The sequence below is a fragment of the Crinia signifera genome, chromosome 5, assembly GCF_055691185.1.
Source record: "Crinia signifera chromosome 5, ASM5569118v1, whole genome shotgun sequence".
Classification (NCBI taxonomy): domain Eukaryota; kingdom Metazoa; phylum Chordata; class Amphibia; order Anura; family Myobatrachidae; genus Crinia; species Crinia signifera.
Genome location: NC_139221.1, coordinates 265,822,222 through 265,848,713, shown reverse-complemented (window position 1 = coordinate 265,848,713; position 26,492 = coordinate 265,822,222). Strand labels below are relative to the sequence as shown.

The following is a 26,492-nucleotide window of genomic DNA, read 5'->3' as shown; positions in this document are numbered from 1 at the left end:
CTCCCTCATCACCACCCACCTGCATCACCTCTCAGAGAGGAGACTATAAAAGTTTGTAAAAATAAAAATCCAACCAATGTTCCATTGCAATATTTCTTTACACTTGGCTTATGCAAAGAAAAGCCACTAAATCACTACAGCAATACACAAAAAGTTGAGTTGTTTGAATCGACACAAATCAGTAATAGAATCCTTTTATTATAGTCAAGGGTTATAGAGAGACCATTAAATTATATACTTCTGTCCAAAGTAGTACTAATAACCAAAAGTAAGCAACATGAACAGTACCAACCTATGTGCGTCTGGGCCATAACATCTGCTAATCTGTGTGCTGCACTGCTGCCTCCACTCTGTGTTGAAGAGGAAGAAGTGGTTGATGTAGTTGATCCATGGATTGCTTGGCTTATCCAGTGCTCCATGTTTATACTCCCTTGGCTTGAGGTGGGAGTTCCCTGGGAGTCCCCTTGTACTGAACCTTCATCCTCTGACCCTGAAGATGTATCTAACAAGACACAAATAGAATCACTGTGCTGACATTCATAAATCCATATAGAGGAACAGAGAGCGAAAAAATACCTAGAACGTAGGACTACAATGCTTTGTTTAGTGAAGAGACTGTTATATCCATTCATGTCTGTGGATTCACAGTGTTATTGTTCACCAAGAATGAGCAGGACCTCCGTTCCTGGACCTCTCATTCAGGGGGGTATTCAATGTCAGGGTCACGGCGGTCGAGCTTGCTCGACCGCCGTGACCCAGTCCCGTTCTCGGTCAGCTCGACCGAGAACACGCAGGCGGGATTTAATGTCCCGCCTGCCGGGGAGCGAAAAGGGGGCGTGGCCGCGAGTTGCGGCCGGGAAGAGGCGAGCTGCAGCCGGCAGCTCGTAACGTCCCGGCTGTTCTCGGCAGAACGAGCCCGACAGCTAGTGATGTCGGGCTCGTTCTGCCGAGATACCCTGCTCAATGCTGTCGGGGAAGACAGTATTGAATAGGGCCAGGCGGGCATCTCCCCGATGGGAGGTGTTTGCCGGAGATTGAATATCCCCCTAAATATATGGCATAATCAGGAACATGGTTACTGAACCTGACCTGGGCCAAAATTAACTTTCCATAAGATAAGTTTTGTCACATGTACGGCGCTGCAAAACACTTCTGGTGCCCTATAAACAAAATGTAATAATAATACTAATAATAATTTTGAATGCCTTCCTTTCTAAATACTATCTAAAGTTATTTACTTAATTTTTTTTACGTAATTTTTTTATAGATCCACTCCCAGAACCTAATTTTCCTGTTAAATAGTATTGCATAAAACTTTCCAACATGGCAACTATCTCAAATGAACATATCTTGAAGGTTGTTCATTTCTGATTGTATGCTATAAATAAAATATAGTCGGAGGTATGTAGAAAATTAAGTTTTCTATATGTATACTATACATAAAATGAAGCTCCAACAATATCTACATGGGCTCTTCTCCCAAAAGAGAGAACTAGGAGACCTCCATATCTTAATATTTCTGAAAGGGACTTTGGTAGAAAGTTTAAGAAAAAATGCTGTGGCGTACTCTTCCATTTCGAATTGATAACCAGTCCTAGGCCTTTAAGAATAGGGAGTAGATTTGCTAAATATTCTAAACCAGTCAGGAACCAATGTTGCCCATAGCAACCAACCAGACTATAATTTTCTAGAATTCAATAGGGAAGTGATAGCTTGAGTACGATTGGTTGCTATGGGCAAAATCACTACTTGGCTTTTTAGAAACCTTTGTAAATCTACCCCTAGGTTGGTAGTGAAAAAACAAACAAAACAAACCAACGGGGAGGGGAGGAGAGGATGGGTTGCAAATACTGTCAGTTTCAGCAAAGAGTGGGGATCTCCAAAGGGCTTTTGTAATAAATAGATCTAACAGGCCCATGGCTTTTCTGACCTTAAGAAATAGGATAATATTATGTTGTACCACCTGGAACTTGATGCTAAGTTCCAGCTGATGCATAAAAAAAAAACCCCAGTGAGTTATTGGAAAGTCCTTAGACAGTAAGGGGCAGATGTATCAAGCCTGGAGAAGAGATAAACTGGAGATAACATAGAAGAAGATAAAGCACCAGCCAATCAGCTGTGTTTGAAATATGACAGTTGGGATTTGATTGGCTGGTGCGTTATCTCCTTCCATCTTATCTCCACTTTATCTCCAGTTTATCTCTTCTTCAGGCTTAATGCATCTGCCCCTAAGTTAGCTAGTGAATAGAAAAGGGAACCAGGTTGTGCATGTATTCATATCAAGCAATGTCCGGAATTATTGCTGAAACTGGCACCAGGAGACACATATCAAAATAGACAGAGGAAATATTTGGGATGGGGATGTAAATGTTTACTTTTTACAAGAGTTGCAGTGAAAAATCAAGATAACAAACAACGGGGCAGATGTATTAAGCCTTAACAAGAGATAAATGCAAGGGTGATAAAGAGAGATAAACATCCAGCCAATCACATCCTGCCTGTCATGTCACAGGCTGTGTTTGAAAAAAGTCAGTAAGGAGCTGATTGGCTGGACGTTTATATCTCTTTATCACCCTTGCATTTATCTCTTGTTAAGTCTAAATACATCTGCCCCACTATAATCATATCTGAAAATTATAATTTCAAGGTTTTGTGATGCTTTACAGATCAGTCCTCATACAGATAGAGCCATCCTCATCTAGCCCTTTAATAGCATTAAGTGAGCCAGAGCTGTCAGACTTAATCCTCTGATAATCCCCTATTGTATTCTTCTTTGTACCTAAAGACTGCATTTCTTTACATCTGAATAGCGGGACGCCACATTCAGATGCTTTTTCGACTGCAAATAGAGACTAAGGGCGAGATGTATCAAATGGAAAATGCGGTAAAACCCCGGTTTTACCGCATTTTCCAATGTATCAAAAATGATACCGCACTGAAGGGTATTGCCACCTTTGGGTGGCAATACCCTATAGAAGCCTATGGGCTTCTTTTCGCCACCCGCCGACGCAAACCCGCCGCCTCGCCGACCCCCCTCTGGCTTACCTTCCTAAAGGGTCCTCCTGGACCCCGGAAGGTAAGCACTGCCTCCCCCTAGTAAAGCAGCCGGACATCCTTCCGGCTGCAGGGGGGAGGAGGAAGCATCGGGGACAGCATGCATAGCTGTCCCCGGCGTGAGGGGAGAGCGTGGCGGCAGGGAGGTGACGGAGAATTCCCCGCACACCAGTGTACAGGTATCGCGGGGGGCCTCCATCACCGCACCGCGATGCCAGCCGCATATGTTAGTACATATGCTGCAGCATCGCGGCGGGGGGCGGCGAAGGGCGGCAATGTATTTTAATACATCCCGCCCTTAATTCCAAGTTGGATCTAATTAATCGAATTTGGGATGCATTGGAACCTTATTATTATCATTTGAACACCCTGATCAGACACTTTGGAGACCGCTGTTGCCCCCAAGTCTGGTGCTCAGACTGGGGCTCAGTGTTATACCAACTGCCAGAATCATGGCTGTTACTATGAATGTCAAGTATTGCTGATAGAATTGAAGTATAATTACTTGAATGTGTACAATTACACTGTCATTAACATTAAATATAGAACACACAGCAATACTATATTAACCACTCAGTGTAATAAATACACCAATTGGGCGCACATCCCCAGATACAAGGACAGAATGCAGCACAAACCAAGTATTGTATCCTAACACTAGAATAGTGGCCCAGGTTGATGCTATGAACCATATTATGAAATATTAATTATTAAACAATTCAATAATATTCACAAAAACTGTGAAAAGATAAGAGGAAAGAAAAATAAATAAATTAAGTTCTGACCAACCTGGGGGTGTGTATGCATCCATTGAGGTTTGAACCACAAGCGAGCGACGTTTTGATGGCATGGGTACAGCCATTTTCCTTTCTTTATGCTTAGCGAGGGCTGCTTGGACGGCTTCTGTATGCACATCTATAATAACAGCACAAATGATACAGTATAAAGAAAAGGTTTGTCCTTGAGATATAAATCAATCATAGTACACTTGAGTGTCTTACCAGCATTAGGAAACTGAATACAGACTAAATGTAATACCCTTTCTTAGTAACACAACAAAGCAAAACAGAGGCTTACATTTCATTTTCATTGTCAATGTTATATAGTTTTACATTTACAAACATTTACAAAACTAGACAATTTAAAAACACACTGAAGTGGTCTAGAGATAGGATAGGAGATGTCAGCAAAGCAAAGAAAGTGTAACATTGCACTGTGGGTAGGTCCACTTTAAAACATGCAGGGAGAGAAACAGGTCCTATCACACTGTAGCATAAGGTTCTAGCATTTGTGGACTACATACTAAAAAAACGCAAGTATTTTTTCATTTAGTGAAAATTCTCTTTATTGGCAGATATAATAAAAACAATACCAGAAAAACCAGTATTTACCCTGCATGAAAACAAATAAATACAACCCTTTGCAGTTTGGGTACAAAGTTGGTCCTTTTATTTCCTTTGCCCTCAACACTGAATCAGGCCCATGGTTGGCATAGCCAATCCGGAGCAAAAGATTCCAATATAATTTTTTTAAATGCTTAAGCTTTATTATTTCACAAATAGAGAACACAATGTTCAGGTTATACAAGGTTAAATAAGCTACTACAAAGATAATAAAAATTACTATAATATTTCCTTTCACCAACCAATTCTTGGGTCACCTGTAGAGATTATAGATCTAAGGCTTTGAACTTCCACTGCTGCTGCTATATCACTGTTGCTAAAAGGACCCACTGAGTCCCACTCTCAGGATCCTGGACCACATGTCTACTCTACTACTGGGCAGCATATTTCCTCCACTGACCTGGCCAATCATGTACCTGCTCAGGTTACTTGTTCTTTCTTCTACCTACATTCACCACCCTTCTCTCAAGTATTTATCTTATCTTCATTGTCCTTTTTTTCTTGCCACTGTTTCTCCTTAATTGCTTCCCTCCTTGCTACTCAGAACCCATGATTGTCGAGACTAGCTCTCTACTGGCAACACAAACCATACTCTCACAATCCTCGCATGTACCCTCTTTCATTTGCATCTTCTCATGACTGGAAGAGTAGGAATCCAGAGTTCTCCAATGTGCATGCTCTTATATACCTGAAACTCTCCTCATAAGCCTGGAACTCTCCTTTTGGCACAACCCTGTACATTGTGTTTCTTTCTATTCGCAACTTCAGGCCTAGACAGCTTATTTTTTATACTTTGACTTCAACACTTGCAGTTAAAAACCCACTATCGCCTGCTTGTATCCTGCTTTGGTCTGTGCCGCCCTCATCAACACCCTCCCCCCTTCAGCTGTAGAAAAACCCTCAGAATTATTTTCTTTTCATACAGCCTAGAGCTGTGACACACACCCTGAAGACATTGTTGAGAATGACTCATCTAGGGTTCAAAAAAACATTCCCAGAATGAAGAAATTTACCAGATCGATAGCGTTCATCTCGTGAGCCAGAAGAGCGCCGACGATGATATCTAGAAGAGGAGGAAGGGGTGACAGGCGTTCTACGATCTGGTGGCAATACTTGATCAACCCCTGCAAAAAGAATAATAATAAATTATGGCATGTGTACAAGCAAACTGCATAATGAACACAGAGGGAAATTCAATTGTTATTTTAATGGTGTAAGTAATGGGCTTTCTATGGTGCAATACAATTGTTGCTTCTATTGGTAACAGTTGCCACAGATGCCAAGTATTTATTGCTCTTCGCATCTAAAGTGGCTAACCCAGTCTAAAGTGCAGGTTATCGTTCAGCTTGCCACCCCTGGAGAGTGAAAGAAGAATCACCCACATCAATAACACCTAATCAGAGTAACAATTGGATTGCTCTATTGGGCACTCATTACTTACAGACCCACACACAAAAAAAAATGATCACCCATTTAGTTACTTTTTACAAAATGGAAAAAAACTCTTAGAACTTCTCAACTTGGAAGAGAAACTATTTAAAGAAGCTGTTAAAACAAATGTATATAAAAATATCAATTACTACGTATACATCCCCAACATAATACTCTTTCTAGATAATATTTTAGTTAGGTAAATTAGTGTGTGTCAGTTTATATTATACCATAAAATCTAAGAGGCCTTTTCATTAATAAGAAATGTGACATTGCAGAAATTCATATCTTATCCTGTAACACAGCCCCCTCGTGTGTAGGAAGAGTTAATGCCCATACACACTTAACGATTTTCAGCTGAAAATTGCTCAAAACCGCCGTTTTGAGCGATTTTAAGCTGAAAATCGATTAGTGCCACCGACTGCAGATCAGCGATGATGTATGCTCCCGCATCATCACTGAAAAGGTCCCATGTCGGCTGGTTTGACCAGCCTGTCTAGCGATGATGGCTGGTATCTGAGCCATCATCGGTTAGTGTGTATGATCACCCTGCCGCCGGGCTGAAAGATTATAGACTTTCATCCCAGATGACTGTCCTCTCCACGCCCCTGGTCTCCCACCCCGTTCAGCAGCAGCAGAGTCTGGCTGCTGACCTTCCCCTGCTCCCTCCCCACTCCCTCCCCCTGCTCGTCCTGTCTCAATGCAGTGCACGGAGCAGGGAGGAGGAGAATAATCAGCAAGTGCCTGCAGCACAAAAGTGAGTACCACTGCCACCAATGTTTATATATTTATATGCCAACGCCCACTGCCACCAGTGTTTATATATTCATATGCAATGCTCACTGCCACCAATGTTTATATATTCATATGCCAATGCCACCAATGTTTATATATGTATATGCCCCCTGCACACCAATATTTATATATTTATATGCCCACGGCTCACCAATGTTATATATATATATATATATATATATATATATATATATATATATATATATATATATATATATATATATAGATGGCAAAAAGGCGTCACTCTGAGACTCAGTAGAATTCAAAACTTTATTGCGTGGTGGCAATAACATTTTGAATTCTACTGAGTCTCTGAGTGACGCCTTTCTGCCATCTACCTGCATTTGGTTTTACACCTGGGAAGGCACCGGAGCAAGCTGCGATTATATACCTGGTGGAGTGCCGGATTATTCTGTTTGGATATATATATATACTGTATATATATATATATATATATATATATATATATATATATATATATATATATATATACACAGTATATATATATATATATATATATATATATATGTAAAATCCAGCAGGGGGATGTCACTCGAATGTAGTAATGAACAACAAGAGACAAAGGTTTGTTGTGCACAATGATGTCACGGACATGGGACTCAACAGGCCAAGTCATTTTCTCACTCGCAAACCCGGCAATTATAGGTGCACGGGTTGCACGACGTGCAGTACCATGGAAATTGGTGATACGTTCCATCACCCTCACACTGGGAAACAGTACAAAGTTAGATTTCCTTTATCATGCACAAGCCGCTTCGTGGTCTACCAAATAAAATGTCCCTGTGGCTTACTGTATATAGGTAAGACCACCCGTCAGATTAAGGAAAGAATCGCCTTACATCGATCCCACATTCGGGCAGCGATTGAAGGCAGGGCTGCGGACCAACCTGTAGCGAGACACTACAAAGAATTCCAACACAGCCTGTCCAACATCAGATTTAAAATGATTGATTGGGTGCCTCCTGATAGAAGAGGGGGGGATAGAGGCCGCACTTTGTTGCAGAGGGAGGCCTTGTGGATCCATACTCTGCAAACAGTGCATCCGAAGGGACTCAATGAGATGCTCTCATATACCGCATTCTTATGATGATCTTTTTCCCTTCTCTATCCCTCTCAATTTCATTGCAGATTACTGTTTTTTCTTTGCTCTCAGCATTAATTGTCATCATTGGTTTATATTCAAATTGCATAGTGTGTATCAGTTACATTGAGACGCTCCACACTGCCTAGATTGCCTACTAGTGAAATGATGCATTGCATAGTATGTACCCTTTTTCAGTTCTGTACATTTTTGGGTGCATGCTAGTTTATTCTCTTAGCGCATCATGCCCATTAGCCTGCATGCCAGCGTCCACATGTTACATATTCCATTTTTATATTTACACATTGTTTGTTCACAGATGCAATTCAGCTCCTTTGTACATTTGGTCCCCTGATGGAGTCCGGCCGCCAGCACGAAGCACTGACAGCCCTATGGACAATCTCCAGCGGGTAGGCGGCTACCGAGGTATGTACAACACATGGTTGCCATGGAGTTGCTTTAGCATCGTGGTGTAGCCACGCCCCCGGGGGTGACCGGCGGTCAGCGCGGACGCGCACGAGTGACGTCACCGGACCCCAGACGGGCTGCGTGGCCAAGGTGTCGGGTGCACAATTGTAAGTCTTTTTCCTTATATATATGTGTGTTTTGCATTATTTGTTCAGGTCTTGATAAAAGGGGAAGCCCCCTGAAACGTTGACCAAAAAAAAAAAAAAAAAAAAAAAAAAAAAAGACCAAACCTTTGTCTCTTGTTGTTCATTACTACATTCGAGTGACATCCCCCTGCTGGATTTTACATGTATTTTCTTTGGATGCGCACCGAAGCAAGTTGTGACTGTTTATAGAGTGCCGGACACCTCTGGACTGATATATATATATATATATATATATATATATAGATAGATAGATAGATATCAACAGCGTAGAGGCGGCACACAGGTCAGCAGTATAAACAGACACGGACCCTGTAGTAGGGTCCGTTTCTGTTTATACTGCTGACCTGTGTGCCGCCTCTACGCTATATATGATGAAGACATCCAAAAAGATATCGAAAACGTTTGAAGTTTTATCTCTTCTCCAAGCTTAATAAATCTGCCTCTTAGTCTTGTTTTTTATTTTGAAAAAGTGTTTAACATGTATAAGTACATCGGTTTGGTAGCACTATGGCTATTCCATAGCAATCTTATTTTGTCACAATAAATCTAATATAATTTTTTTTTTTCAAACAAATCTTAAAGTCTGTATGTCAGACTTTTTTCCGCAGCTACATTTAAACAGAAAATGATGTGGATTACAGTAGCTGGGGATACATTGTGACTGAGATAAATCGGGGACTAATTTAAGACATCCTAAGAATTTCAGCTCTTGAACTAAATCCCAGTGGTGGCAGGATTTTATGTTTAATTGTGAGAGATATACTGTGCTTCTGGGGCTTTCATTCATTTATACACATTCTAGGTAGTTTTCTTTTCACTAATCCAGGAGGGTTTTGTTGTGATAGATTTATTCCAGTGAATTGTTAGGTTTTAAGAGTATAAAACTGCAGGAAAAGAGAACTATACACACTATATGCTGTTCTACCTACAAGGTTTAGTATTGAAATCCTTATTAGTTGGTATTTCAGGACAACTAAGATGGTGGATGGCATTATTGGAACGGCTAATGGAAAATCTACAAACATGTTTTAGGTGTATACTACCTTTGCAAAATGCATTTAGTTTTGCAGTGTCTCCATCAGTGAAGGATTTCTTTTTTATTACTAAAAAAATTTTTTAAATGGCTTCCATAAACAATGGAGATGTGAGCAAAAATCTAGGGGCAATTATTATTATTATTATTATTATTATAATTTTATTTATAAGGCGCCACAAGTGTTTCGCAGCGCCGTACAAAGGAACAATACAGGGAGACAAAACTTGGCATAACATTGAATAAATAACAAAAATACAGTACAAATAAATAGCGCCACAGTTCAATACACATTACAGCTTAAATGTAAGTAGTAAGGACCCAATCAACATACATCTAGAGGCTTGAGGCCAATGATGGAGATGAGTATGAAGATGGTCACTGAGTGTTGGAGTAAAGGAGAGCTGTGAGTGACATGTGAAGAGAAGTGGGCTTTGACAACAGGAGGGAAGAGGGCCCTACTCGGAGGAGCTTACAATCTAGTAGGAAGGGGAGACAGACAGATTACAAGAGGTGCAAGCGAGGGGGTGGTGGTTAGGTAGCAGGATGTAAACAGGCAAGGGGTCGGAGAACTAGCTGGTTTATGCAGTGGAACGGTACGCTTTGATGAATAGGTGAGTTTTCAGTGCCCGTTTGAAGCTTTGCAAGGTCGGGGAGAGTCTAATGGAGCGAGGGAGTGCGTTCCACTGAAGGGGTGCAGCACGGGCAAAGTCCTGTACTCTAGCATGGGAAGCAGTGATCAGGGTGGAGGAGAGACGACAGTCGTCAGCTGACCGTAGAGGGCGGGAGGGTGTATGAATGGAGATGAGGTTAGAGATATATGGAGCAATGGAATTAGAGATGGCCCTGTATGTGAGTGTGAGGTGTTTGAAGAGGATTCTGTAGCAATAAGGTAAGATGGACAAATGATGTGAAACGGAAGACAAAGCACTGGCGCAAGTTTCTCAAGCTGCCAGTGGGAAAGAGACATAATCCATGGGATGATATAGTGTATGCATGGGGGCTGGTGTGCTGTGCAGACATGAGGCTCCATTATGCTGAATGCAGAGACATAGGGGGATATTCAATCTCCGGCGAGCACCTCCCACCGGGGAGATGCCCGCCGGGCCCTATTCAATGCTGTCTTCCCACGACAGCATTGAGCAGGGTATCTCGGCAGAACGAGCCCGACATCACAAGCTGTCGGGCTCGTTCTGCCGAGAACAGCCGGGAAGTGGCCTCTTCATGGCTGCAACTCGCCGCCACGCCCCCTTTTCGCTCCCCGGCAGGCGGGACAATGAATCCCGCCTGCGTGTTCTCGGTCAAGCTGACCGAGAACGGGACTGGGTCACGGCGGTCGAGCAAGCTCGACTGCCGTGACCCTGACATTGAATACCTCCCATAGACCTCGAAAACGAAAGGCCACCGAAGACTACAGAGTAAGTCGCAAGGTATTATTTGCTTATCTGCCCATTCTCACTGGATGTATGGGAGTGCAACACAGTTTTGGGAGTGCTTGAGAAACATGAGGAGTAGACCATCCTCCATTGTCCACCTTATTCCAGGAGGTATTTTAATAATACTGGTCACATATACATCTGGTCCAAGTGACCCACAAACTATGGTTTTATATCCAAACAAATTATTACCTTCTCTGCAAAAAAAAAGTACTGTGTATATACAGGAATACACATTTCCTTAAAGCCATTGTGATGCCACTGAAAACAGAAAAAGTCTGTGGACTCCTAGTAACCAATTATACTTACTGGACCCCTAGCGGAAATCCCTCCTCCGGAATGCCGGCGTCAGTATTGTGACCTCCAGCAAACTGTATATATTCCATAGTACCATAGGTTGATTAAAGAAATCAAAATGTTAACGAAACTCATTTAGTAGGTTCTTGATGTGATATCCTCCCCCATTGTTCTACATCTTCGGCTTAAATAGTATGTTGTATTTGGTCTCATTTAACCCGCTGATCCCTTCACGATAGCCCTGAATTGTATTTTCCATCGAGCACTTGTCTAACCTTTTCTTAAATGTATCTAATGTATCTTCTATCACCACCTCATTGGTTCCACACCTTTACTGCCCTTATTGTAAAAAAAACCTTCCTACTATATAGATACTGTGTGCACTGTATAGAGTGTGCAATACTTAGTAAAGATGGAATCTGTACTATACACTGTAATTTATGAGCTGAATATAATTTGGATTGTATTAAGAGTTGTAAGTGCACCAACACCATTATATGGGCTTGTCAAAGCCGTAATCACTAAGCAGCGAAGACATGCACAAGCCCTATCCTTGGTGTAAAAATATCCATATGAAATCAGACTGATGTCTACATAAACATAACACTGAATAGCCTCCAATTCCATCTTATGCCCAGGAAAAAATTATCCAATGTTCAAACATCAACTTTCCTCCTGGACACACCCACTACAATCGCAAGAAAAGAAGTGCAGTGTCAAAATTATTTGCGTGCAACTATGAATCAGGCCATATATGTGTAGTAACATTGATGTAATATGATCTAACTTGTATTCACTGGACATGGGATTACAAAAAATTCCGGCAGCAAACTACCTTTGTTATAGCCAGATGTTGTTGCCGTCTGGATTTATATGGACACCAGTGGTGCAAGTAGAAAAAATGACTCAGTGGTACTGTGCTGCGCGCCGAAGGCGCGCGTCAAAAAATGGGCGTGGTCATATGACACAAGGGGGAGTGGCTACATGACAAAACTTTATGCACCCAGTGCCAGATATGCCCCCACAGTGCTAGGTATGCCCCCAGTGCCACACATATGCCCCCACAGTGCTAGTTATGCCCCCAGTGCCAGATATGCCCCCACAATGCCACACATATGCCCCCACAGTGCAAAGTATGCCCCCAATGCCAGATATGCCCCCACAGTGCCACACATATACCCCCAGTCATTTTACGGTATGTTTAGCAAAGCTGCAAAGAAGGAGCGAACTGGTGCAAGAAAACTGCACAACATCCATATTAACTAAAGCAAGTGGAAATAACTGCTGTGTCGTTTGTGGTCACTGCATTGAATGAGTTCTACAATGCACACATGTTATCCCAGTTACTTACACCCAAGGTGCTGAGATAATGATGTCACTTGCTTAATGTGATCATGGAAACTACTCCGAAATCACAAGGACTCCCCTTTGCTAAAACTGGCACTTTTATGGCTTTTCTTCTGGAAAGTCCCTGTCCGTCCAGAGCACACCGCCGAGCCTCTTCCATGAGAATAGCAAATACTCCCACTGGCAGCTATTGGTCTTCTAACTCTCCTAATCCACCTCTTAGCAGATGCTCACCCTGACCACAGGCGAGGAAAGCATCCCCTCAAGTTAGCTGGCAACAATAGGGAATGAGAGTCTACTTTTGAAAATCAGTTTCAGGGAGATTGCAGGTGATAGATGAATGCTGCGCACATTTGCAGGAGTATCAAGCTCGGCCCAAGGGGCCACCTTTTTATTGCCACTCAGGTGTGCATCCTGCAATGGCAGGTAAAATCTATCTGTCTTTGTCTAATGCAAAAACAAATCTATATGCATTGGTGTGGGATTCTGTGTTTGTATGTCCCCTAATACCCCATTCACACCAGCCTAAATTCCCAGGTTGAGTCCGGGAACAACCCGGTACTAGCGCTGGTGAGAAAGGTTCCCGGGACAAAATCCCAGGCAAATTTTAACCCAGCTAGGTACCAGGGTTGTTCCCGGGTTCAACCCGGGGACCTGGCTGGTGTGAAAGGTACAGGGTATACTTAGCCGGGTCGCCATGTCCTCCGTGTCCTGTCCGACGGGAATTAATGCAGGCGGCGGGCGCAAATGACGGGACAGCCGGTGGATGATGATGACGCAGCTCTCCGGTGGCAGTGAGGACGCCGGAGAGCTGCGTCATCTTCATCCGCAGCCTGTCCCGTCATTTGCGCTGCCGCCTGTGTGGATCCCTGGCCTGCACGGAGGACCAGCAACCGGGGTGAGTATTCTCCCCACCTCCGCCGCCATCCCGCCGACTGCCCGCCTCCTCCCCACCTCCTGCCGGCCTCCTTCCCGCCCCCTTCTCACACCAGAAAATGCAGGGACATTTCTGGTGTGAATGGGTCCAAACCCGGGAATATCCCTGCTTGTCCCGTGAACTGAATTCCCGGGTTTGTCCCTGCATTTCTGGTGTGAATGGGGTATTATGAAGGGGAGCACATCCCCGAAACATTGAATAAATAGGAGTGTATTTTTTTGTTGCCGTTACACCTAATATACATAGCACCAAACAACATTATACACTGCCCCTGCATATTACAGCTAGTATACACAGCACAATACTACATTATACACAGCCCCAAAATTACACATAGTATACATAGCACCAAACAACATTATACACAGCCCCTGCATATTACACCTAGTATACACAGCACAATACTACATTATACACAGCCCCTGCATATTACACCTAGTATACACAGCACAATACTACATTATACACTGCCCCTGCATATTACACCTAGTATACACAGCACAATACTACATTATACACAGCCCCTGCATATTACACCTAGTATACACAGCACAATACTACATAATGCACAGCCCCTGCATATTACAGCTAGTATACACAGCACAATACTACATTATACACAGCCCCAAAATTACACATAGTATACATAGCACCAAACAACATTATACACAGCCCCAAAATTACACATAGTATACATAGCACCAAACAACATTATACACAGCCCCTGCATATTACACCTAGTATACACAGCACCAAACAACACCCCCCCCCCCTATAACACCTAGTAGTACACACAGCGCTATAAAACTATATACACAGCAACCCCCCCCCAACCCTATTACATTACACACACATCTGCTCTCCCAGTACACAACACTCACCCATATTTTTGGATTCTTCCTGGGAAGAACATGGAACAGGCCCCGGGCAGTGTGGTGGAGGGAGGCTGTCCCTCAGCAGGCAGAGGAGCAGGAAGTGAAACTGCAGAGCTGGGCAGGGCTGAAGCACGGAGACCACACTGACAGTGTGGCTGCCTCAGCAGGCAGAGGGCTGGCCAGGCAAGGCTAAAGCACGGAGCAGGCAGAGGAGCAGGAACTTTGAACAGCAGACGGCAGGTAGGGCTGATAGCACGGAGACCGGTGGGCGGAGTCAGCTTCACAGAAGCTGAACTCCTGGCAGCTGAGCCGGGTCACTCTCTCATTAACTGCTCTAGCTGACGAACAACCCCGCGGTGCCTATCTGCGACGTATCCCCGGCAGGCCCCGCCCCCAGCTTTACTTACCACACTGTGGCCGGGCGGCAGAGGCCACGCCCCCCGACAATTACATATGCGCAGTAAGCAGTTAAAGGGGTATTTGTTATGGCGGTACGGGGTACCGGCACAATATGTTTTACTGGTACGCCGTACCACCCCGTACCGCCATACTTGCACCACTGATGGACACACGCATTGGTGACTTTGCAAATGCCACATAAACACCTCATCACATGCCACACGCAACAAAGCTATAAATCAAGCAAATGATAATACTAGATTGCAATACATATCAAAATATCATGCTTTTCGATAATACAACTTTTACAACAATATGTATAAGGAATATCACCGTTAAACTTGTCGTACACCTAAAAATGATCTTTGCAACCAAGAACTACAGTATTTGACTGGCTGAACGAAAATCTGTCAATTGTTACAATCGACCAAAATACATAGGAACATAACATAGTAAATAAGGTTGAATAAAGACGTACTTCCATAGAGTTCCATTTATTTTAGGGTTAATGGACTAATGATTATGCTTACATTCATGTGCCCAAAATGAATTGGCTTAAATTATTTCATATAACGAATTTGTCAGTCTAGGCCTAAGTCAGCATGGGTTGTAATTTTGCAAGGATTCGTAGAACTACAAGCCCGATCAGGCTAAGGGAGGGTAACCCAGCACAGAGCAAGACCCTAAAGTGAAAGCACTTTGCTATATAGGCCTTATTTTCACATGAAGGTTTCTTTTTGGGGGTTGTCGCTCTTCTCCCACTTTGATTTCTCAGTGCAGTACGATAACATTAGTCCCAGCAGTCCCTTTTATGGCCTCTATATGAGGCCCTATATGCTTCTAAATGTTTCTTTATGGCTCCTTCTCAATAGGATCAGAAACCCATATCATGGGTGAAATGTAATAGAGTGAGAGAATCATTTAAATTTAGTAAGAAATCTCCATTTTTTTTTACAGCGGCAATCAAACTGGTTTTGCAGTGTAAATGATTGCCGCTTTAAAAAAAACCTGGAGATTCTTTACTAAATCTCTTGCTTTCTGATTCTCTCACCCTATTACATTTCACCCCACATATTCATTCATAGGAAAACAGTTGGTACTTATGTAATATCTGGGCGCCTGATTTTTTCAGGAGCTGCTGGTTTGTCCTAGTTGCACCATTGTGAAAAAGACACATTGTAATGGAAAAAGTTACATGCAAAGATGCACGCCGCTACCGTGTTTGGTTAATGTGCAAGAAGTATGGACGTATGTGGATTAATCTGTATAATTATAACTATATAATTGCCTTCTACTAGCCCAAATAAGTCAGTTGTGCTTTTGCTCTGTGTTTTCCACCTTTATTCAATGATTAAATCATGTAATAGAAAACACAACACAGAAAAGCATAGTAATAAAACATTAGTGGTTTCAAAACTTTAGCTGCACGCAGTAATAAGTATAGTTTCATCATAACTTCTAATGTCAGGAACTAAAGAACTGGACTGTATAACAAACCATCTGGATTAATCAGGTGACTGACAGAAACTGGACAGAGTATGCATAAATGTAATATGTTTAAGGCCGCAAATTCCAGTTGTCTGGAATCTAACAGAATCATTAACCCAATTTATATCCCGGTGTGAGAATTGAAATCTGCTTAATGTATAAACGGATTATAAAGGGACATATTTATTAGACTGTCTCCAAGCTAAAACGTTGTGACTGGGAGCAGTATGTGTCATATATATGCATGTACTATATTTCAAAAGGAAATAAAATAAGGTCACAAATATAACTACTCCTATTATCCAATATATTGCTAATGATTATTGAATAGGCTGGGGATAGATATAACCTACATTCTAAAGTGGACATGTTGCCCAAAGAAAACAATCAGCTTCAGCAATCACGTATCCGGTTTAGTACATTATATAAAATGACAGTTAGAATTCAATTTCATGCTATGAACATCACTTCTACATGTCCGGATTAGGTATGGAAGAGGGAGACTAGTGCTCATAAGTGCGATGCACACACCTAGCGTGTGGCACCACCCAGGTACATTAGGTAGCTGCCTAGGATGCCGGGATGGAGGGGTGCCACTGACTCTGCCGATTGCAAAATTAAGGATGTCCATAAGAAAGACAGCCTTGTTGTGCTTAGTACAAGGTGGCAGCTGTGGAGCCATATCCACACTTTCACTTGAGAGGCTTAAAAATGGTTAGTGGTGGCAGTTAGGAGTTTAGATGGGGGGGCAGTAGATTGAGGATTTGCCTTGGTTTATTCTGGCCCTGTCCATACCCCCATCATTATATAGCTGTATGTTCTGCTCAGACCTGTTGCAGAATTCAGAGGTATGTTCTACATCATTAATAGGGCTTATATGACAGATTACAATATAAATGTGTGTGAAAGTCGTTCTGTACATCATTTTATATCAGAGTATTCATTACCAGATGTGCAGACATCCAAACAAACAAATAAGCCCCTGTAGATTTGGGTGGTCCTTATTTATATGGGGAAAATGGTCTGACCCTCTCAAAATCTTCCATTTTGTTTAAAAACGTTGTGTTCAAAAATTCCTTAAAAATAGTTTGATATTTAGGGGGTCCCTCAAGGACCTGTAAACTAATGAAAATAAAATGTTATGTTATAATATATATATATATATTTTTATATACAGGTTGAGTATCCCTTATCCGAAATCCGGGACCACGAGCATTCCGGATAAGGGAATTTTCCGGTTTTTGTAATAAAATTTTTTTAGGCATACTTACCGGTCCCCTAGTGGTGTCCGATGGTCCCTCGGTGTCCATGTTGTCCCTCGGAGTCCACAGCAGGCCTTCACAAGCGGGTGCGGCGTCTCCAGTGGTCCCAGAAGTGGTTTGCACAAGTCACTGGGGCGCACAGCACTCTGGGACTGCTGGAGACGTCGGACAGGATGCTGAAGGCCTGCCAAGGATGCCGGGGAACTTGGCAAGTCTAAGAAAAGGGTTGGGGGGGGGGGGGGGGGGGGGGAATTCTTTTTTAATTGTTCCAAAAAAACCACGGTTTTTGGAATAATTCGGATACGGGATGCACGGATAGGGGATACTCAGCCTGTATCTATCTATCTAATATATATATATATATATATATATATATATATATATATATTTATTTATATATATATATATATATATATATATATATATATATATATATATATATATATATATATATATATATATATATATATATATATAGTAGGCAGATGGTCCCAGCAATGGAGACCAATAAACGGCACTCACAGGGTCTTTCACAAACAAGCTTTTTGTGAAAGACCCTATGAGTGCTGCTCATTGGTCTCCATTGCTGGGACCATCTGGCTACTGAATCTCTCCAGAGAAGGCAGCAGGGCATCTACTTTGTTTATTTGGATATTTATCTCTATCTCTATCTATACACACACTAATCCACATATGCCGGCACTCCAATTATTTTCCAGGCATCTTGATCGGTGGACTCCAATGACCAAAAATAATACTCAAATCTAGCTGGAGGACAAACTGGAGCTCATACTGGTCCTTTGTTAGGTGGCCCATAAATTCCTGGATCAGTGAATACCCCTCGCGGCATAGTCGTTTGTGATAATCATATCTTTCGCTGTAGAGCAATCTGCTTTGTAGTCATCATTCTCACCAACTCCTCAAACAGAAGTGTTTGAATTTGACTCAGGTCTTCCTGAGGTACAATGATGGAGACAGGGGCTGTCGTCTAAGCCAGTGGTTCCCAAACTTTTTTGAATCACGGCACCCTAGAGCATCAAAATATTTTCAAGGCACCCCTAGGCCAAATGCTTCTTATCGAGAAAGTCAGAAAAAAAATATTAAATTAAGTGCATTGTGTTTATATGTCAGTTATCTGGTGAGGGAGAGGATTTGCTTCTATTTGTCCACATATATTATGATTGGCAGCCACAAGCACTGGTTTTGCCTGGTACATTGACCATAAATAATATGAATTGATCTTGGTCCACTAACCCAAGGCACCCCTGCAAGTGTCCTGAGGCACCCCAGGGTGCCTAGGCACACAGTTTGGGAACCACTGGTCTGAGCCTTAACGTAGACTCTTGCAAAGACGACGCGAAGTTCAAGAAGGCCTTTTTGCGCATGTGATGTTAAGCATAACTGTGAGCGAACAATCCAAACCTTAAGGTAAAAAGAATAATTTTAGATATCCATTGGGCTTGATGCATTGCATCAGGCACAATGAATTGTGTGCCACAATCTGGGGTGCCAAGAAAGATCAAGGTCAGCTCAAGTAGTTTGCAGTAATAATCACATGGCTGGATGTCTTTTAATACATTCTTAATGAAAGCTACCATGTCAAATTGTAGGATGTACATTTATTTTACAAAGGTCATTCAAGGACATATACGTTGTACTATAGTAAAACTTTGAGCTCATTGAGTGACCTGTAAATATTACAATATTTATTTTGTGATGTTTTTTTTAACCAAATACAAGCTTTTGGGATGGTCATACATACAATAAAATCAAACTTTTATTAATAAGGACCACCCTACTGGGCATCTTATGCCCAATATAGCAGCAAAAAAATGATACTAATTCAATTAAATCATACTGTTTATATAGTACACAAAACTTAAGAGCTGATAAAGGACTATGGGGAGTATTCAATGTTTGTGGTCTCCATGTGCAGCGAATCCTGTTTAGGATTCGCTGCACATTCACAGGGTTCAGGAGGACTACAGCATTAGGTGCCAGTCCTCCCTGTTACCCTATTCAATGCAGCAGGGGCTCGCTGCCCCTGCTGGCGAATTTTAACCCCTGCGGCATTCAGCCAGGGGACAGAGGCAGGCAGGGAGAGGTAAGCTTCCCTGCATGCCCCAGAATTTATGGGGGAGGGCTCCAGGGGCACAGGCAGCAGAGGCTGCCCCCCGGGAATGCTGGCACGTGGAGGCAGGGAGCCACTCCTCTTATCCCGCACGTAACAACAAGCCTGGAGTGCAGTCAATATATGAATATTAATGAGCGGCTCCCGGCCCCCCGTTGGCGAATGTGTAAAAAATAAAAACAAATGTGTTTAAAAAAAATAAAATTTAATTAAAAATATATTCGCATGCTGCAATCACATGAATAAAAATAGCATGCCCCCCACCAAAAAAAAAAAAAACTGCTTTATTTTAAAAGATCACATTCCAGTTCACCTAAAAAAGATGATGAGTGTAAAACAGAGAATAATGGCGAAAATCAATGGAGAAAGTAGTTCTCCATTCGATCATTGAATACACTGTCGGCGAATCCCAGTGAAAACCCAATTGAAATACACCAGCGAATTGCAGTGAGCATGAAACGGAGAACTGGCCGGCATTTACTGTTCGCTTTTGGGGAACATTGAACATTGAATAGGGTGAATCATATTTTCAGTGAAAAAAAATTCACCGCAAGGAGTGAAAACAGCCCGATTCGCCGAAAAAACTGAATTGGGAGCATTGAATACTGGCCTATGCCTGTAAGTAATAGCCAAAGTACATTGTCTAACAATTTTGAAACAAATTGGATGTATTCCTTAACTAAAATGATATCGGATAAGAAATTTAGTTGAGATCATGATGGGGTGATTAATCCAGGGGGAGGAGGGGAAATAAAATTGCTATATAATTTGGCAACGGATTCAATGGAGGTTTTGTTTCAGTTTCCTCTGTATCAACGCAATTAGAATTAATGAAAGGTTGAACTTGATATGACACCAAAAAGACCTAATACAACACCCAGTGACATCATCCCATTACCTGGTCAGAAGGCCACATTAACTAGCTATTATAATGATAGAAAATAATGACACATAATTAGGTCTGACAAGGGACCTTTGAGAGCACACGTATCCGTATGGTGAACACTACAACCGACTACAGCAACTTAAGAGTCCACAAAAATGATCCCAAATAACATTATGCATACTTCTAATAATACAGTAACATTTCTCTGATACATCTGGAAAATAAAAAATTCAAAGGAAAAAGAAAAGCTATTAATGCCCCTTTATGATATGATATGCAGTTACCAGTATATGCCACTTCTACATATATATTTTCACATATCTTACACAATTTGCTTATAGCTTCCATATTGTGTTTGGAGGTAAATAACATCCAGTGGGCAGCAGATTGTCACTAACAATACAATTTAGTATTTGAATGTCCCTGATACTAACTTTTAAATGCATCTATTGAAGTATCTAAGAGTATGCAAGCATCAACCAAGGACGAGGTGGTGGCTTAGAACAGCACTCTGAGCACTGGATACACCCGAACTACCTCTCTGTGATGTGACAGTGTCGAATGGTTGAGGGGCAGAAGGCCTAGCCTAAAGCTTTCAGTCTACACTACTATAGAAAAGGATGTATGTGGCATCATGGTTATCTAGATGTTTAAAGCCTACATGATGCCTTTATACAGTAAAGGCAGACTTTTTTTAATGCAGAACAAGTAGTCATGGTACCAAATGACATGGGACTAATGATACAGCGAAGCCATGAGGTACTAAGTACTGCAGTAAGTGCTTCCTTCAAGTATCATCATGAACATTGGTTTACTGTAGCCGCCAAAATGGATCTTTCCCACATAAGACCTGTTATGAGCTGCCAGTACGGCTCCTCTTTTTAGCGGCTCCAGGCCATTGTGGCAAACTAGCCACTAGGGATTGTGGTCACAGATGTCGCTAGCTAGCCAGGATTCCAGACAGGGGAAATATTCCACCCACTTCCTTCATAATGCCCACGCACATCTAAGGTTACCACAGACCAACCTTAGATGTGCATGTGCCTTCCACGTCATTCGATGGTTGGCGACCATCGAATGATGTGGGTGTTCCCCCGCAGCATGTGAATGGATGTTTATGTTAGACATCAATCCGCAGCTAGTGCATGCGAACACACGGTGCGAATGGGTGGCAGCCAAGCCACAATTCGCAAGGCGGGGTTTGGTAGACGACTTGCAAGGCTGTGAATTCCCAGCCATGCGAATCAAAAATAATAACCCCCTAGAGAAAGCGAGCATTGTTGACCAATACAATGGTAAGTATTTCTATTTAACTTGATATAATTAAAGTGATGAAGCCATCAAATCTATAATTACCTATTACTACTTGTAATACACCCCAACTTTTTTTAATAAACTACCTTGCTTTAAAAAAAAAAAAAAAAATAGGAACGGGCATACAAAAACACAGTGGACACCACTCTCGTCTCTTTGAAAATCTGCTTGTTGTGTGTTTTGACAGATATTTTTAAACTTTACACATCATAATTTGTAAATTACATGAGATTTTTTTTTAATAAAATGTTGTACTTTTTCTATATACATATATATTTTCCATATACTAAAGCTGAACAAAATCTGAGCTGGTGAGGTGTTAATTTGACAAGGAATGATCGTGAAAAATGTTCCAGGAAAAACAACCCAGGTCCAGTGACCTGGCAATCCAACACGGGCAGGGAATATTTTTGGACTGGGAAGGACCAGGGTCAGTGGCTTAACTATAGAGGGTGCAGGGGATGCAGCTGCTATGGGGTCCGGTGGCTGGTGGGGCCCGAGGTCCCAGCAGGGACCTCGAGCTACTGTAACGGGTAGTGTCTATATGCCTGTCCTGTGCCCCCTTTCAGGCTCTACAGGGGTAGTGTGCAGCAGACCTGACTCTGCCGGCGCTGATAAAAGGGTTCAGGTGACCCTGAGCCAGTGCCAGGGGGACCTGCACTGGCCAATTGGAGACACAGCACTGGGAGGCGGAAACAAGTCACCCGGTGGTGCCGGTGGGCAGGGAACCCGGGCCGGTTGGGAGGAAGAAATGAGGCACAAGGCACCAGTGGGAGGAAAACCCGGGGTGGGGAGGATCGAACAAGGCACCCAGCACCGGTAGCTGGGGTCGGGAGGAGGAAACAAGGCACCCAGTGTCGGAGAGTGGCGGGACCAGGCCACAGGTAAAAGGCACCCAGTATCGGGAGGTGGGAAACGGCGCATTGCGCCGGCGAGCAGAGGACCCAGCGATTAGAGAGAGCAAATTACCCAGCCGTGTACAGGTACTTCATTTGTATTGAGGGGGACACAGCCTTTCTGCTTGTCACAAATCTTTCAAACCGCTACTCTCTCTCCTCTCCCTTCTGTCCCTTCTTTCTATTCTCCCCCCTCTCCCCGTCCCTCCCTCTCCTGTCCCCATTTGCCTCTCCCCCTATCCCACAACTTCTTTATTTCACCTCATCTCCCTTCTCCACTGTCCTCTCCCATCTACCTCCTCCCCCCCCCCTCTCTATCTTTACCTTCCCTCTCTCTCCCCCATCCCTATCCTCTCTTTAGCTCAGTACACATGGGGTGAGTTAAAATTGCTGAGGATATGGTTGCTCAATGTGTACAGGGCAATGGTCACTAAGAGTGCCCTCCAGCGACCAGCCATGAAGTGGTCAATGGTCGCAGGTGCATGCTCTTGGTCGAAGTATGGGGGCCTCTCCAAAAATTTTGCTATGGGGCCCACAGTGTACTAGTTACGCCCCTGACCAAGGTAAAAGGGTAGTGTAAACAGGGGACCCAGGACATCTGACCCTGGTCCCTTTAAAGCAAAGGCAGAGCTAGATCCTCAGCTTTTGGAGATACAGTATTATAAAATCCAAACGCAGGCAAAATCTAGAAAAACTGTACCAGTGTGCGATATAAATGGGGCCACCAGGGAGTAACCCAGGTCGAAGCGGTGGTGTAAACAGGGTCTGTTCAGGGCCTGATCTTTACAGGAACTATGTTCCAAAACCGTGGATTTTGTTGTCAAACTGTTTACGAGAGGTGCACATTAAGAAACTTTCAGCAACCGAACGCATGCAATGTAGATGGAAGCTGTAATAAACCTAATCACAGGAAAGAGCAGGAAAGAAACCCAGTGATTAGATACCACTTCAGCATTAAGCAGAAATCTCCCTGGAAATGATTTGCTCGTGTATCTAGATCATGAGTCATAAATGCAAAAAAATAACATTTCCAAAAATACCATCCGACACCAACGCTATAACCAGGCAAACTGTTAATATCCAAACATTATGCAATTACACTCCGTGAAACATTTCTAAAATCATCTTATTTGATTTTAAATATTTTATTCAAAATTTGTATGATGAATGAGGGCGTTCTCATAGCTGTTGAGCTTTAGTGCAAATTCAAATCTGAAATCAACTTTAACATACTGTATGTGCCGACATGTTGGCAAGATATGAATGTCGATAGTCAAAATGTGGGCATGGACTTAACCTTGACAAGCAAAATGTTGACATGTTCATACTGTTGGCAGTTAACATTAACAGTACAGGTAACATGCTATACTTATGGTTAGGTAGAAGTTAAGGGTCAGCTAAAATATGCAAACAAAAAAATTATGTCAACATTCTGGGGTTGAGATGTTAAATGTCGACATTATGAACAGGTCATGTCCAGGTCAACAGTGAATATAGACTTTTCATGCTACACCCCTGGAACCTAGTTTAGATTTTAACCAAGCTTCAGTTTGTGTGACCCCAGAATGAGCATCATTACCATTAATAATCTATTTAAATAAATTGATTTGTATCACCTCTGCCTGTTTACAACACCTGCCTATCTATGTTGTGGTTTGTAAGGTGTTATAACAAATGGAAAGGCATTTCATGTCAGTTATGTATGACTAACGCCAATATATTGTAAGAGAACAACTAGCAGATTTGTAACCAACTGTTTTGCATTATAAGCATCTACTGTAGTTGTAGCAATAATATAGAAGTAGGCCAAGACCCTAATCTCCTGACATTAATCTATGCAATAACAAAGTACTTGTCATATATAAGACCTCACAACTAAGGACATACCTTGGAGCTGAGGCAGATAGGCTCCTATTAATTTCGATCTTTTCTTTTCATAACCCTTTTGCGTGATGTCACCTATCAAAAACGAGAGAAAATAATGATAAAAAGTGAGTTCTCTTCAGATCTTTCATAAACAGTCTTTATTATATCTAGAATTGCACCACGGTTGCATCAGTCATGTGGTGATGTGTTAGACACAATGAATGTGCCAAACGACAGGTCAGCACTCCACAAACCTCTAAAATTGTATCCTGAATGGTAGTTACAGATATACAAACACAGTTACTAAGGAAACTCTCGCTGTACTCATTTTCAAATAAAATAAACTGATAAAATATGATTTCTTTTTCTCAAAATCCTATTACTACAATCACTTCAATCTAGAGAAGACTTGCATTAAAAATAAACAGTTTTTTTGTCTCTGCATGTGAGGATGTAAAAGTGCCTGCACTATACCCCATGTAATAAGTGAAATAACTTATGGGGCCTAAACACATAGCAATTTTTAGCCATTTTCTAAGCGATCTGACTAGATCACTTAGAAAATGACCCTACATCTCTGTGTGTGTGTGTGTAGGGGCCAGCGAAAACGGTGCATGGCCTTGCGCAGCGCTATCACCGGAAGAATACAGAATGAACAGGGACCATAACTTTTTTCATCGCCAGTGTTCTCTCACCCGAGAACACTGGTGCTGACAGCGCACTCAGCACACAGCACTAAACATTGCAGTGTGTGTGCTCAGCAGCGCTGTGTGCTGAGCGATCTAGCATAGCTCAGATCGCGCAGCACACTTGCTATGTGTGTAGGCTCCATTAGGGACCAATCTAACATAAGTGTATTCAGAAAAATATTTAGAACAATGCAGTCACCTAATTAAATATACAAACTAGTGTACAAGATCAAAGTCTGTTCTCATTAATTTGATCCAATATAAATTAAGTACTGTATCTCCTGTTTTAGTGATGCTAATAGTACATAAACTATCATATCACTAATACCTGGTCAACAAAAATGGAGGCCTTGCAGCAACAACTACATGCTGTTCATATTAATGTATTGTACTGGATTAAAGAACACCTACTTAGAGCACTTTAAAACATGTTCTAAGCCCGTAATGAAAAAAGACATTTGGACAATCACTGGACGCACGTTTCCATTTGCTATCGTGGTGATGCAAATTATCTGAAGAGCGTTAAAATTGCTAAGGCAACGCTGTACTGGAGCATTATTTATGGCATTAAGTCTATACTAATCGCCAAATCTTACCCCATATGACTTTTGGCTGGGTTTATTTTTTGAAATTGCCATCAGAGGACATCTGATGTGGTCTTTCAAAACGGTTACCTTTTACTATAAATACATTTTATAATTATATTCAGGGCTTGATTGAGCCTTTGGGGGCCCAAGTCACTTAGATAGGGAGGCCCTCTCCCTCTTGTTATCACTGGCCGCAAACTGTCTTCTGACAGTGTAATTCTCTCGAGCAGAGTAAGGACAGTATAAACTTAAAGACCATAGAGTCGCTAATATAGCAGATAAAATAAAATAGCAGATAAAAGCAAGTGACAATATTAGCAGCAAAGCCTTGCATGTAGATCATACATATGTATAATGTCACTGACTAATTGAAAAAAAACTAGAAGGCAAGTTCAAATGGGGCGGCGGTACGCATCCTCCGACCTTTTTTATACCCCCACTATCCACATCGGCGTGGAGTTGATTTTATATAGTGTGGCGAGCGCAGCAAGCCACCATGCCCGAAGTGTGGCGAGTGCAGCGAGCCCTGCGAGGGGACGCGCATTACTTCACAGGTATTACGCTTGCGCTCGCCACACTATATAAACGCCGACGTGGATAGTGGGGGTATGAAAAGGTCGGAGGACGCGGGCTCGCTGCGCTCGCCACGC

General features: G+C 42.3%; 1 protein-coding gene across 7 annotated transcripts in view; it reads right to left on the bottom strand.

Moving 5' to 3' along the window:
• DIP2C (DIP2 acetate--CoA ligase C (putative)) overlaps window positions 1-26,492 on the bottom strand; it is a 420,633-nt gene that overhangs the window by 181,748 nt on the left and 212,393 nt on the right. For 6 of the 7 annotated variants that reach the window (XM_083188979.1, XM_083188978.1, XM_083188981.1 and 3 more), the window contains 4 exons: window positions 24,588-24,659; window positions 5,471-5,581; window positions 3,844-3,969; window positions 293-502 (listed from right to left, as the gene is read on the bottom strand). In XM_083188979.1, the coding sequence (XP_083045105.1) occupies window positions 293-502; window positions 3,844-3,969; window positions 5,471-5,581; window positions 24,588-24,659 (519 nt within the window). The remainder of the gene's footprint in view (window positions 1-292; window positions 503-3,843; window positions 3,970-5,470; window positions 5,582-24,587; window positions 24,660-26,492) is intronic. The other variant, XM_083188980.1, reaches the window with a different exon arrangement.